The 14,625-nt window shown below is 34.1% G+C and overlaps 1 protein-coding gene across 3 annotated transcripts in view; it reads right to left on the minus strand.

Moving 5' to 3' along the window:
- Positions 1-14,625, minus strand: part of LOC145297542 (DNA polymerase subunit gamma-1-like) — a 231,559-nt gene that overhangs the window by 143,359 nt on the left and 73,575 nt on the right. For all 3 annotated transcript variants that reach the window (XM_080143503.1, XM_080143500.1, XM_080143504.1), the window contains 2 exons: positions 13,843-14,001; positions 7,600-7,740 (listed from right to left, as the gene is read on the minus strand). In XM_080143503.1, coding sequence (XP_079999629.1) covers positions 7,600-7,740; positions 13,843-14,001 — 300 coding nt within the window. The remainder of the gene's footprint in view (positions 1-7,599; positions 7,741-13,842; positions 14,002-14,625) is intronic.

Here is a 14,625-nt window from a genome sequence, read left to right on the forward strand (position 1 = left end):
AAACTATGTTATCAAAAGTATTTTAATACGTACATTTTGATCAAAAGATTGGACATTATATTGTGGACTTGGAGTTCACTCGTAATGTTCAAGAAATTACATCTTACTTTATTTGAATATACTTACAACTTGAAAATTATAGAACCCATGACGTAACCAATAAAGTATTTGGTAAAATACAGTTCTAAGTGAAACTCTTCTGGAGGTTGAAGGTTAAATCCTCAGTATGAATAATACTAAGAATACAATTGCAAATTACTTAAGACTTCTACCCGGTCATAGCTTACAGAATGAGAGCATGCTACCCCTTTGAATTAAATTAAAGGTTCCTTCAAAATTCCATACCGGTTCTCGCAGATTCCTGAGTTTGACACGATACACCTGAAGAAAGTCAGAGGTCACAGTAATCTGAATAATACAAATATCAATCCTCATCCCAAAAATTCAGAAACATGAAAAATAATAGAAATGTTGATTCTTGAAAACATTGAGTGTCTTGGGTAAAGACTAGTGATGGAATGATTCCCAAATTTTTCCCAATTCCAATACAATTACCAATTCTGTTTTAAATTCACAATTCCGATGCAATTACTGATTCTAATTCTGTAAAACTTTCTAAATATTTATGTGAAGATTTGTTGCTTTCTTTATTTTCAAATTACTGTGAAAATCCTGCATAATGTCTGCATATATTTTCACTAATGTACAAAATACACTGGAGAGGAGGTGGGGTATATTACATGAGTAGGTCTTTCTAAATATTTTTCTCAAATATTTTCATTGTAATTGACTGAAAATAGTGAGGCGACTAAAATTTAAAAAAGAAAAAAAGCCAATTTGCATTAGTTTATCAAATGCTATTTGAACTTTTCCATAAACAATTGAAAATAGTTGACAATTGGTATGCAAAAGATGTGAAAACAGAGTAGTTAACAAAGCCTCCTTCGCATCTTAAGAATGAATTTCTAAATAATGATGTTACTATTTAGAAAACCATTTTTAACATGAAGAGGATAAGGTGGGGATGCTTTGTTAACTATTCTGTACTTCCTCTCTATCAAAAAAATGTTCATGATTTGACCTTAATTATAAAGATTTGGTTGGTTATTGCAACTGCCAGTAGCACAGATATGCAGTAGACGGATTTATTTTACTGTAAAAAAAAAAAAAAAAAAGGTTACAACTAATAATAATATTAATAATGATGGATAATTTGTAGATTTACATCCTCAGCAAAATCACTCACCAAAAATGAGATTACATTTGAACACCTTGAAAAATTTGGCAGAAAGAAAAAAAGAAACTATTTTAGAATTTAGAGTGAGAGATCAGTTTTGTCCATAAATTTAACCTAAAATGATTGTTTCTGGGTTATTCTAACTTTTTAGGGATGTTCATTAAATTTTTTTACCACTAACCCTAAGTCTGATTGGTAAGGTCATAAAACTATAATTGCTTTAAAAATAAAGATAAACGTGGTCAATTTGTCTGAGTGATGGTATTTGATTGGACAAGCCAGAAAGAAAATTAACTGCTTCAACTAATCAGAAATGATGTTATAAACTAAACATATTCGAAATCTTAAGCCACGAGTATATGCTGTTCCTACTGCTATAGATACCTTCCTGCCTGGATTGGTTTCAATAGAAAACAAAAAAAGTTTTTCCAAAATAAAAAAAAGCGATTCTTTTGTGTGAATGTAGGTATATGTACGTCGGTAACAGAATTAATATTTCGTTGATTGACGAAAATTTGAACTAACAAGGATTTTGAATTTGTCTGTCTGTAACAGTTTTGTAAAATCTGCTTTAAGGTCAACACAAGGCTTGTTGTTATGACAGTGTTCAAATATATTTCTGAAGAAGTGTTGTATACAATTTCTTTAAATTTGAACTATTCTAATGGAATTTGAAGTCGTTAAGTTGCTGTTCCTCGTTGAACATCAGTGACACATTTTTTGTTGAAAATGTTACTTCAGATAACTTTTATGAAAAAAAGTTTTGAGTTGTCCATCAGTGAAGGTTATATTGAATGGCTGGTCACCAATAACAAATTTATCTTGCCAACTCGAATGTTCAGCGAACATTTATTTATTTTTTCTGTGGAAAAAAATATTGCTGCTTTTCAGTGAAAAGAAATTTTTAATTTTCAGTGTCAGCCAGTTGGGGAAAATGTGCTTATTGTCATGAATAAATATTTACATCATGTGCATTTAATGGCGTCAAGTTGACCCGGGTTTTTTTTTTGTTTTGTTTTTGTTTGTTTGTTTCAATATCTGAAGTGAGTGTTTATGTAATAAGATTATAACAGAAAAAGGCAGCTTGAAAGTTCAGCTATTAGAGTATTCACTCCTTTTTTAAAATTGGTTTTTGTTTTTTGTCAATATTTGGAGCCATTGTTTTTCAGTTAAAAAATGTCTGGTAAAGAAAAAAAAAAAAATTGTGTTTTTTTTTTGTTTTGTTTCGGCAAAATGTATCGAGTTGAACATATTCCAGTGAAAATGTGTTCCATAAAAAGTGTTTTTTAGCTTTTTGTGTGTGTGTGACAAATGTCCATTTGAAAATGTTTTTTCTTTTCTGTGAAAAGTGTTTGGTTGTTGAAAAGTGTATCTTTTTTTTAGTGATGAGTATTTGGTTAAAACGCAGTTTGTTTCTTTTTCTTTGTATTTTATGAAAGGAAAATATTACTGCAATATGAAGTGTTAGCAGTACTGAAAGTTTTCATTTTTTAAAGGGGCTAAGAAAAACGAGATAACCAACAAAGCTTTCGAAGGTTGCATGTTCTGGCTCACCGAAATATAGAATAGATGTCGACGAACGTTGCATGTTCGCATCATGTCGGGGGTCACCAAAATGGAGAATTGAAAACAAGAGTTCTTTCTAATAACAACATTTTTTTTTTTACATGGAAGTCACCATTTATCAAGGCCCGGAGGCCACTCAGGGGTAAGGGTTATTGCATGTACAGTAATCAATGGGACAATATCGTAGTAATCGTTAGTAATGGAGATTTGATAAAGTGTTTTACTTAAGGGGGCAGTTTATCAGGAACTTGGTTATGTTGGACTTGAAGACATCCAAGTTGTAGTCAGGTGGGAAACAGGCAAACCGAAGAAAGTTCCATAGGTGTGCATTTCTAAGAAAGAAGCTTTGTTAATGGAATCTACATTTTGATTTAGGCACAGAAAAAGAGTAGGGGAAATTACTGACAGTGGTTTCAGAGCTAGATAGGTGTTTTTCGTAAAAGATTGGCAAGAGGGAACCAGAGATTGGAGCTCGGATGAGCACTTGCCATGGAAATAACGATAAAACAAAGACAGGCTCGCAATGTCCCTTTTGTCGGAGAGAGGTTGCAGGGAAGAGAAAAGGGCATCCCCCACTAGGCTACAAAGTCTATTTTGTACTCTGTCAAGGCAGGATAGGCTGTTTTTAGCAGCTCCTGCCCAGATATGGCAGCAGTACTTCATCCTTGAACGTACTTGGCTTTTATATAGACAAAGAATTGCACCAGTAGTGAGATATCTACTGGAGCAGTAGAAGGATCAGACCATTTTTCCAGCAATCTTGACAACAGATTTGATGTACGTGTTCCATTTCAGATCAGGAGTAAAGGTCAATCCCAGATGCTTATCAAAACATGGAGCCTCCCCAAGATGAGAACCATCCATTTCAATTGATGCCAGATGGGGATCAGAGCACTGATGATGTAAAGATAGAAGCTTCGTTTTAGATGCATTAAAAGTAACCAGCCACCTCTTCCCCCATTGTACCACGTGCTCAAGATCAGAGGAGAGAACATTATTGAACATCTTCATTAGTAAACTTGTGAGAAAAGGTGATGGTTAGTATTGGAAAGAGTTAATGTGTATGGATGTAGATGAAAGATTAGACAAACTTGTTAAAAGAGAGAGTTCATGGATACATGTTATAATAGTAGAAGTGTGCATCATTAAAGATTAGAGAAGTCTTTAAAATGAGAAAAGAATCTGTGTAGCATAATTGAGTCTAGGTTTAGTGGTAGCCATGTTGGATTCTTTGTATCCTCGTCTTAGTTGATCCCCGGGCCAAAAGGTTTGGGTGGGTTCTGTTGCATCCCAAAAGATTAGTTAAGGATTTGTCTGAGCCACATGGAGATGTTTTCAGTTCAAGAGCCAGGAAGAAAGGGAAGGAATTGCCCTAGGTTTAACCTTTTATAAACTCTGTCATGTGGTCAACTTGTCTGAGTGATGGTCTTTGATTGGATCAGCTGGAAAGGAAGTTGACTCCTATAACTGATCAGCAATGATGTTATAAACCAAATATATTCAAAATTTTAAACTGTGATTAAATGCTGCTCCTGCTGCTACAGATGTAGCAATAGTAATCTTTATATCTAGAAATAAAAATAGCTTCAAGGCTCCTAAAATTCATACTAGAGACTTTGGCTTAGTAATGGCTGACACAAAAGGGAAGAAAGGAAGAATCATCAATAGCGAATAGTTAGGAAATTAATCAAAATTTATTTTGCTAAAGAAAAAAAAAAAAATATATATATATATACACACACACACCTTTCTTATGGTATCTTGACCTTACTGGATTCTAGGACAAGAATTTATTTAGTTTGGATGAGCATCCAGCTTCATCTTGCTACTCGAGGTAACATCACATGGAGAAGATGCATCATTCCTTGTAAAAGCTAAGGTAGGTTAGCTATACTAAGGAGATCTTATTTGAGCTGTGAATACTATATGATTTTGAATATTTGGTCAGGGTTTACTTCTAGGGAAAAGTATCCTCATGCCAGGTGGATCTGACAAACCCCCTGTACAGAGAAACCTTAGATACTTGAGGATAGTGTCTAGTAGGCATTCAAGTTCTCTCCAGTAGGTATTTAATTTTCTTTAAAGTTTATGTATATACCTATTCATTCCAGTAATTACAGGAGCAACCAAACTCATTCAAAAGAATTTCAAAATCTACCTTGAAAATATATCCAGTGAACCAAGTGCAAAAGAAATTCAAACCTTTACACTTGAAGGAATGGTTAGAATCTTAAAACAATGTCTCAGTTGGAATGTATGAGATAGCAGGTGAATGTCTGGCATTACATAGAATGCCCCATCCGCAGCTAGTAGAAAATAAGAATATTAAAGAAAAAAAAGGTAAAAGGACAATTTTTGTTTATGTTACAAATTAAACAAAAGTGATTACTTTACTCAGTATCAGTACATATACAAATGTTAAAAGCTTATAACTTCTAATGAAGAAAGTAAAGCAAAATAAGTATTTTTTACTAATTTTACTAAATTTTCAATAATTGATTTGGAACAAAGATCAAGTTGAATAAATGCTACTATCTTCTATCAGTTTTGCCTGAAGTTTGTCCTTTTTTTGATATATAAAAGTTTATTTACTGAGTAGTATTACCTTAATCTGGAAGGATCATGCAGAAGTGTGTATAGAAAGAATATGCAACTACCAAAGTATAAATACAATTTGTAAACTTTAATGATTATGCCAACTTAGTTTTCTACATGTATATGTATGACACAAGGTTGAAACACAACATAATACGTAATATTCTTCTAAATAATTCTAATCATAACTAATTCTATCAGAATCAGACCTACCTTGATTTCAAATTATATGTGGTTAAATAATAGATTGTTAACTATTCTGTATTTTTATCTTAAAACTTTTCTGGTTAAAGTTTTCACACTGCCATTCAAATTCACAACTCCAAATTCGTTCACGTCTCTGAAAAAAACAAGCTTTTTTTATTCAAGCCGGCAGCATCTCATTTGCCTATGAAGTAATAAGAAATCTCATTACTCCACTAGTATATAATTAGATGCAACAACCATTGGTTTTGCTTTTTTTGAAGGGATGGTGGTGCCCATGACCGGACCCAACATGCTGCACAAAACCAGAGGTTTGTACCAATTTTTAACTCTTATTATTTGTTTACGAGCATCAACCAGGTATTTAATCACATTATATGAAAATGTTTAAAAACAAACAAAAAACATATCATATAGAGATATCGGCACTTGTACAATTTAATCAAGACATTAAAAAATGAAAATATCGAAAAACAAAAAAAAAAAAAAAAGGTTATATTGTACACATCCATTTTGGACTGAAGATCTCAAAAAAAAAAAAATTTTACTTAATTTGATAGAGTAGGTTTTTGGGTTTTTTTGTTTTTTTTACAGTGGAAAAACGTTTTTTACAGCGGAAAAGCACATTTTTATGATAAACATCTTTGAATTTTTTTTAGATAACTCAGTTTAAAGCGTTAACACTCCCTCATCTTTAATACTAGCTTTTCTTCCTAAAAATCGAACCTTTTGCTCAGTATCATAACAAATTGTTTTTTTGCTGTAAAAAAAAAAAAAAATACTTGATGAAATTAAGTGAAATTTTTTTTGGAGAACTTCATTCCATAATGGATACGTACAATATAACCTTTTCTTCGATATTTTTATTTTTTTAATGTCTTGATTAAACTGTACAAATACCGAGATATCATATATAATCCTCATTAACTCTAATAAGTATGTATGCTCATTATTTATGATAGAAATTGCAAAACTAAGCTCGTCATTACTATTAACAACAATTTAAAACACTAAATTTAGTAAAAATTCTATAATTCTATTCAGGAAGGAGAAGGAGTAACAAATTAATGTTAATATCTATAACATTCAAACAGGTGTATGTAGTGTGATCGTGTATGGAAGTGAATACTGGCCAGTGAGGACTGAGGACAGGTGTTGCATGGTGAGAAATGATATGAGATATGTAGTGTGATTCTTTAAGACAAACTTAGATTTCTTGACTTCAGAAAAAAAATAAGTCTTGACAATATACAGAGATTTCGATGATATGAAAAAATTGAATAAGAGTTGTTGGGTTGGTAGATGTAGAACAGTTAAAGTAGCAGGGTCAGTTCACAGAGGAAAGCCGAGGAAACATGGATGGAAGTGTTACCGATGGACTAGGGAGAAAGATAAATAAAGATCTGGTCAATGATAGGTTACTTTGGAAGTTAATTTCCTAAAGACGTACAACACATGGCAACATGTAAAACAGACATTAAACTGATGATGATGATGATCATCATCATCATGAAAATAGAAGACTTTGATGATCTGACCACATTAAAAAAAAAAATGGATACGAATTCTTGAGTTAGTAGATGTAGAACAGTTGAGGCAGCAGGTACAGTTCACAGAGGGAGCCTGAAGAAACATAGTAGGAACTGATAAGAATGGACTGACTAATGATAGGTTGGTCTGGAAGTCAATTTCTTAAAGACAGCCAACACATGCCAGCATTTAAAACAGATGTCAAACCGATGACAACAACAATGACGATAAACATAAAAAAAAAACAAGAGTAGATTCATTCAATTTGTGCACTTAACTCTGAAAATTCTAATTCAAACCCAAGCACAACAAACCAATAAAAATGCTATTTCAACTTTATGAGTGACAGACCGACATACCAATGATTAGTCTCATCAATGAAACTAACATTAACAAGAAAAAAAAAACAGACGGACAGACGGAGACTCTTAGAGAGATATTTAGACTCATTTAAAAAAAATACAAACCTGGAATTGTTCGCGCACGTCTTTCATGGTTCCACTTACAAAAATATCCCTTGTGCTTTTATCTAAGGGAGGAGCATCACAATGAAACTGGTAGACATCATTCAAATTATTCATACTTCCTGTCTCCATCCATTCGATATTCTGAAACAGAAAATGCAGACCTTTTACTCTGCAGTTGGTTTTAAAAAAAAAAAAAAAAAAAAAGAGAGATAAAAACGATATACACATTGAAACTCAACTTATAACTTCTGGGTACTTGTTCACTTTTTTGTATGTTTGTACATAAAGCAGGTTAAGTAGATACACGCATATATATGCAAGCATCCATTAATATATATATTAAATAACTATTTAGAATTCTCCCTATAATAAAAACAAAAATACAAAAAAAAAAAAAAACTTTATGTATTTATGATGGAATAAAAAAAATGTCATATTCCGAAAATCATATAAATTGATTAAGTAGTTTTATTTTTAACAAAGAAAATCAAATGCAATAATTAAGCAAAAGATATGGTCTCATATTGCCATCTGAAAGAACCAAGAAGATAACTCCACAATAATTCAAACTTGCAAGATCAGCCTTATAATACCTAAGATTTCCCATCAATTGCTGAAAATTATTTAAAAAGGATTTTCTTTACAAAACTACTTGATCAATTTACATCATTTTTGGAATATGATCATTTGTTCCGTCATGATAAGGATTTTTCTGTATTTTTGTTTTTTAATATAGTGGGAATTCTGGATAACCAGCAACTATTCTACAATGATTCTATTAAATATATTATATTAAACTAGAAACCAATTGTTTTGCAGTTTTATGTGAAACTTTGATTGTTAGGCTAAAAGCACAACATTGTTTGAATGAAAGTTTCTGGATGAAATAGAAACTTTTTGGTACCCAGGAAAGGAACAATCAATTGAAGAAAAAAGGATCAGATGTAATTAGAAGTAAAATCCAACTATTTAATCGTAGAGATTTCTAAATGTCAGAAGATTTTCTACTTTCCTCATAATACTTTTTTCTTTGGAAATTGCTTGAGACAATGCATGAAGCCACTTGATGTAAGGAGCTAAAAATACCATTTCAATGTCAAAAACTAACCAACAATAGGTATTATAGACAGATTCCAGTCCAAAAGACAGTAATTCTCCCTTTGTCAGAAATATTGCTCATGAAATGAAGACTAAAGGATAAAATAAAGAAAGGAAGAGTTACGAGGCTTCTGAAAGTAAACATAGGGTCCACTTTCTTTTCTCCTTACTTGCCTTTGGACTTCTTGCCCCTTGTTTATCTAACTGTCCCAAAATACAGAAATTTAAATATAATGTGGACAAACATCTTGCTGTCCCTCTCTGAGGTGGTGGTGGTGGTGATGATGATGAAAAATGGCATAGCAATGATTTAACAGCACTTTGTAGAAGTTTAGAAGTTTGACTATTAGGCTGAAAGCACAACATATATCTATGCTCCTCAATTTATTGTTTGAATGGGCGATTCTTGATGGAATAGGAACTCTTTGGTGCTCAGGGAGGAAATACACCCCCTCTCCACAAAGGGATTGTATATGATATGTTTATGCTCTTAAGATATACAAACCAAAGAAAAACCATTATTCTAACAACTGGAGGGGACTGTATTACAATTAGTATTCTTGATATTTAGTCCAATTCTATGCAATAGCCTGAAAGCCTATATTGTAAACATGACATATTTAGAACTAGCAAGGCTACCCGGCATCGCCCAGAGCAAAAATGTAACATAACTTCTATTCTTTTCTTTTTTCTTTTTTACCTCTCCCCATTTCCCCCCTCCTCTTTCTTTGTCCATCCCACTCCTCTTTTTGGACATACATTCAAATATAACTTGTCATCACAAGAAAAGTAATTCTGAAAAAAAATCAGTTATTTCCCTTTACATGATAACATTAAAAGATGTGCTTACTTCTCGATAACATTAAATGCTATAAATGGCCATTTGACCCACAAAGAATGAGTTAATTTTTCTAAATTTTAGATATTACTTTTCCAGGGTTAAACTGATAAAAATAATACCAACTTTATGGAGTTTTGTAGAGAATTTTTTCAAGTTTTCATTAGACATACATAGACACAGACATTTACCTTTATATTATAAACTAGCATGGATACCCAGCATTGCCTGGGTCAACATAAAGTTCCGTTTGGACACACCTGTTATACTAAGGATATTGAACACTTTCATTGATATCCCCACAACAATTTCAAAAATAAAATAACGAATAAAAACACGAAAATGTAATCGCCTCAAAAAATATGAAGTATGTGACAACCTCCCCACCAGATATTTTGGCAGAAGGAATATGAAAAGAAGAAGCTATTCTTCAGATATTGAGCACTTTTTGTTGCCTGTGTGCTGGAAAAAAAACTCCCCTCCGCCAAAAAATAAAAATGCATGAATCAAAACAACTTTTCTTTCAATCAAAATACCAGGGAGTGCCTGTGTGACCGTAAAAAAAAAAAATCAGCCCCAGCAGCCAGGCTTGAACATGAAAAGTGAAAGAAAGCTAAAAGTTACAGGCAAATGTGTTTGCCAACACGGCCACAACTCTTATGGCATCATGTCATTGCAAAATAAGCTTCTTAAAAACAGCTTTAGTTCGATATGCGTGCGTGATTTGTGAAAAACATGCTGCGAAAAAGGCCCCCTTCCAAAAAGTGGTTCAGTTGACTACCACAGAATTAATCTTTTTTTCTAATTTTCACATAGTATGCATCTGAGGCATTGATCCTTCAGATAATGCCGGTTTTGACCCAGTTAGATATGGAAGTTTTTAGCAGACCTAGAAACACACACAGACATCTTTCCTTTATATAATAGACTAGCATGGGTACCCAGCATTATCTGGGTGTCAAGAGGTGGTATAGTAAGGTTATTGAGAAACCAATCCCCTAAAATATAACTAAATACCCATGAGTACCTGTGGAGTGCAATAAAAAAAAATTAGCTGTAGTAGCCAGGCTTGAACCTGTAACGTAAAAGAGGAAAAGGAGGTGAAAAAATGAAATGCGTTAGCTGTCTCACCCACGACGACTTTATGACATCAAATGCCTTCGAAATAAAGTCTTTTAAATGTACGTTGAGATCACTAGGCATGAATGACTTACAAAAATATTGACGTAAAAACTGACCCCTACTTGCAAAATATGGCCCAGTTGACAGTCAAAGAATTAATGTTTTTAGCCAATTTTTGGATATTTGTCATTTGAGATAGATCGTTCTAACGATAATGATTTTGTCAGTGTTCCTTACGGGTGTTTAAAGTTTTTGGCAAACATACAAACACACACATACTAACACACATTTTGCCTTTATATAATAGACTAGCGGGAGTACCTGGCGTTGCCCAGATGTGGAGAGGTTTTATCATAAAGGTATTGAGCAACCCAGCCCTAAAACAAATAGCAGTGAAAAAAAAAATAGCCGCAGTAGCCAGGCTCGAACCTGAAATGCTAAGAGGAAAAGGGGGTGAAAAAAACAAACGCGTTAGTCATTTCGCCCACACAACTTGTGATGTCATGGGCCTTGAAATAACATCTTTTATATGTATGTTGAGATCGGGAGGCATGAATGACTTTGCAAAAGTGTTGACACAAAAAATGATGCCTTGAAAAAAGCAGCCCAGTGGATGGTCAAAGAATTAATGTTTTTGACCAATTTTTTTATATTTTTCGCTCGAAAGACTGAGCTTGCAAAAGATGGCAATTGTTTCTCAGTCCAATGTGTCTGTCGAAAGATTTTTGGCAGACATGCAAACACACACACATTTTGCCTTTTATACTATAGACTAGGCTGGGTGCCCGGCATTGCCCGGATGTGTAGAAGTGTGTGTGTTGGTTGAGAAAAAAAAACAAAATTGCAAGCTTAAAAAAAAAAAAAAAAAAAAAAAAATTAGGAATAGTAGGCAGGCTCGAACTCATAATGTGCCAGAGGAAAAGGAGATGAAAAAAGCAAACGGTCTTATCAAGGCACCCACCGCAATTGTGACACATCATGGGTGGTCAAAATAATATCTTTTATGCGACGTCGTTGATGCAAGGTTTGAATGACTTGCAAAAATGTTGACAAAAAAAGTGACCCTGCCTTGTAAAAAATAACCCAGTTGATGGTAAAAGAATTAATGTTTTGGACCAATTTTTCGATATTTGTGGTCTGAGAGACCGAGCTTTAAAACGATATCAATTTTGTCATGGTCCGACGTGTCTGTTGAAAGTTTTGGCAGATACACAGACACACACACATATACACACATTTTGCCTTTTATATTATACTAGCGGGGGTACCCGGCGTTGCCCGGGTGTTTGGAGGTGTGTGTTGGTGGGAGGGGGGGGGTAGATCAAAACAACTCTGTTAAAAAAAAAAAAATCGTTGGCCGGGTGTTTGGAGGTGTAAAAGAATAAAAAAGTTTTAGTAGAAAGGTAGGCTTGAACCCTGAACCTTTGACGCGGAAGTGGAAAGGAAATGGAAAAAAAACCTGCAACCTAATCATCTCGACCACGGGAACAGATGAATTGATAAGTGTGTTAAGTTGACGTTCATAAAGTAAAATTAGCAGGTGCGAGAAAGTTACCTGATGTTTGACCTAGTTTTGCGCTGGAAACCAGTTTCTGTTTTCCCCGCTACGCGACGATCACAAAATATCTCGAAAATAGCTTGTAAAAGTCGGGTAAATTAAAGATAGCTGCGACCAGAGTTCCTTAGTTGTAGATATTATTATTTAGACAGCATATAAAAGGATTTAAGAACGAGCGAGCCAACCGAGAATGACGGCCAAAAAAGCCTTTTGTAGACATACACAAAAAGCAAACACACATACATTTTCGCTTTTATATATATAGATACTAGCGGAGGTGCCTGGCATTGCCCGGGTGTTTAGTTGGTGTAGTAAAGAACCCTGGTGGGGGGAATCAAAACAGTAGCGGGGATGCCTGTTGCCCAGGTGTGTGTAGGTGGTGTAGTAAGGAACCCCCGGGGGGGGGGTTAAAAAGTGGTAGTAGCGAGGGAGAGCAGAATCAAAACAGAAGGCAGAGGTGTTAAAGAAAAAAAAGTAGTAGTGAGCAGACAGGCTCGAACTCGTAATGCGAAGGAGAAAAAAAAGGTTAAAAATATCATGATGTCTTAGCCAATGTCCCCATCGTCCAACTAGAAATTTCAAACGTTAAATTAAGTGTAGTCAATCCAAACGATACAATGACTTGCGAAAACGGCGATGCAAAAACCAACCCCTCCTTGTAGAAAACTGGCCAGTTGAGGGTGAAGGAATGACTGTTTTTGGCCAATTTTTCGATATTTGTCATCTGAGACGTCAAGCTTCAAAACGATACAAACATACATACAAACCAACGATTGAGATTTATATTATAGACTAGCAGAGGGTACCCGGTATTGCCAGGGGGTTTGGAGGTATAAAAGAAAAAAGTTTTGGTAGGTAGGTAGACTCGAACCCGAACCCTTGAGGTTAATAGGCTGAGGACTTACCGCCACACTACGATGGCAGAGAAGTGAGAATGTATGAAATAAAATCATTAAAAAAGTGATGTGACAGGTGCATGTTTAATGAGGTCAAATATCACGCTACAGTGAATGAAACGTTCATAACCGCACAAGTGGCAGGTGCGTGCCGAATTTAATTCTGCACTTTATTTTACTGCGGGATAATTCTTTTGGGTTTGTTTTTTGGTTTTGTTTCCCCAACATGTTGAGGGAAAACCAGCTCCCCTTTTATTAAGAGAATGCCCAAATGAAAGCAATTGTCTGATATGACAGTGAAAACCGACACTGACCAAATGTCCATCGGATGGACATTCCCGGCCCGTAGCTGAGAACTTTTATCAGTTTCATATCAGTTTCGCTTTTATACGAAAAAAAAGCCGAATCAACACGTGAGAAGCCAAAATAGCAATAATTTTGTAAAAGTCGCTGTAAATAAATTTCTGCAAATCCTAGACATTATTATTTAAGGGGTATATAAACACTTCTAAGCGATAGTAACCCCCCTGGGAACCCTGGGAACCCTGGCGAAAAAAGCCTTTCTTGGACAAAAACTCTCGCGTGCATTTTGTCTTTTATATATGTATAGATTACTTATTTTTCAAAGCCATGACAATATGTCTCAACTCAGATAACACCAGGTAAATACAGCTAGTAATAAATGAAATATTAAAATAAATAAAATCAAGTGAAAAATCTGCATTACATACCGGCTTTCCTGGTCTATACTTGCTTTTTTCAAGATGTTCCCTCACTTCACTTCGCGATGTATGGTTTCGATTCGCCTGGAATAACATTCTCTGGAAAGTTGTAAAACCAACTGTGGCAATATGCAATGACATTGTATCAAGAAAACGCAGCTTGGTACCCTTTAAAATAAAGTTTTAGAAATACTTTAAAATATATTTTCATACTGTTCTTGAGTGTTATTTTTACATTTCACGTTCATCTTGACAAACTCGGGAATCCTTCTGTCAGACTTGGGAATCTACACAGAATTTTGAACAAGACACTTTATGTAATCCATGGAGGTAGCATGCTCTTGTTCCATCAGCCATGACAGGATAGAAGTCTTAAGTAATTTGCAATTATATTTTGAGTGTCGCTCAGAAAAATAGAACTTAAAATTGAGTTTTGGAGGTTACATTAGCAGAAATATTGTGTAAATAACACTCAAGATGAGAGCAATAGTCTGAATAATAGAAATTATCAATACTCATCTAAAAAATTCCTAAACATATTTCTTTTGATTAGTTCTATTGAGTTTGGGTTATATTGTTTGAACCAGGAATAAGTCAGTTTGAAAAATCAGTTAACTAATTTATAAAATATTAAAAAGTGTTGCCTGAGTTTGAAGAGGTTTTATCATAAAGGTATTGAGCAACCAAGCCCTAAAAAAAACAAAAAAAAACGCAGTAGCCAGGCTCAAACCTGTAAAGTGAAAGAGGAAAAGAAGGTGAAAAAACAAATGTTTTAGTCATCTCACCCATGTG

Source organism: Euprymna scolopes, chromosome 18, assembly GCF_053919585.1.
Source record: "Euprymna scolopes isolate OS-2025 chromosome 18, ASM5391958v1, whole genome shotgun sequence".
In the NCBI taxonomy this organism is placed as follows: Eukaryota; Metazoa; Mollusca; class Cephalopoda; order Sepiida; family Sepiolidae; genus Euprymna; species Euprymna scolopes.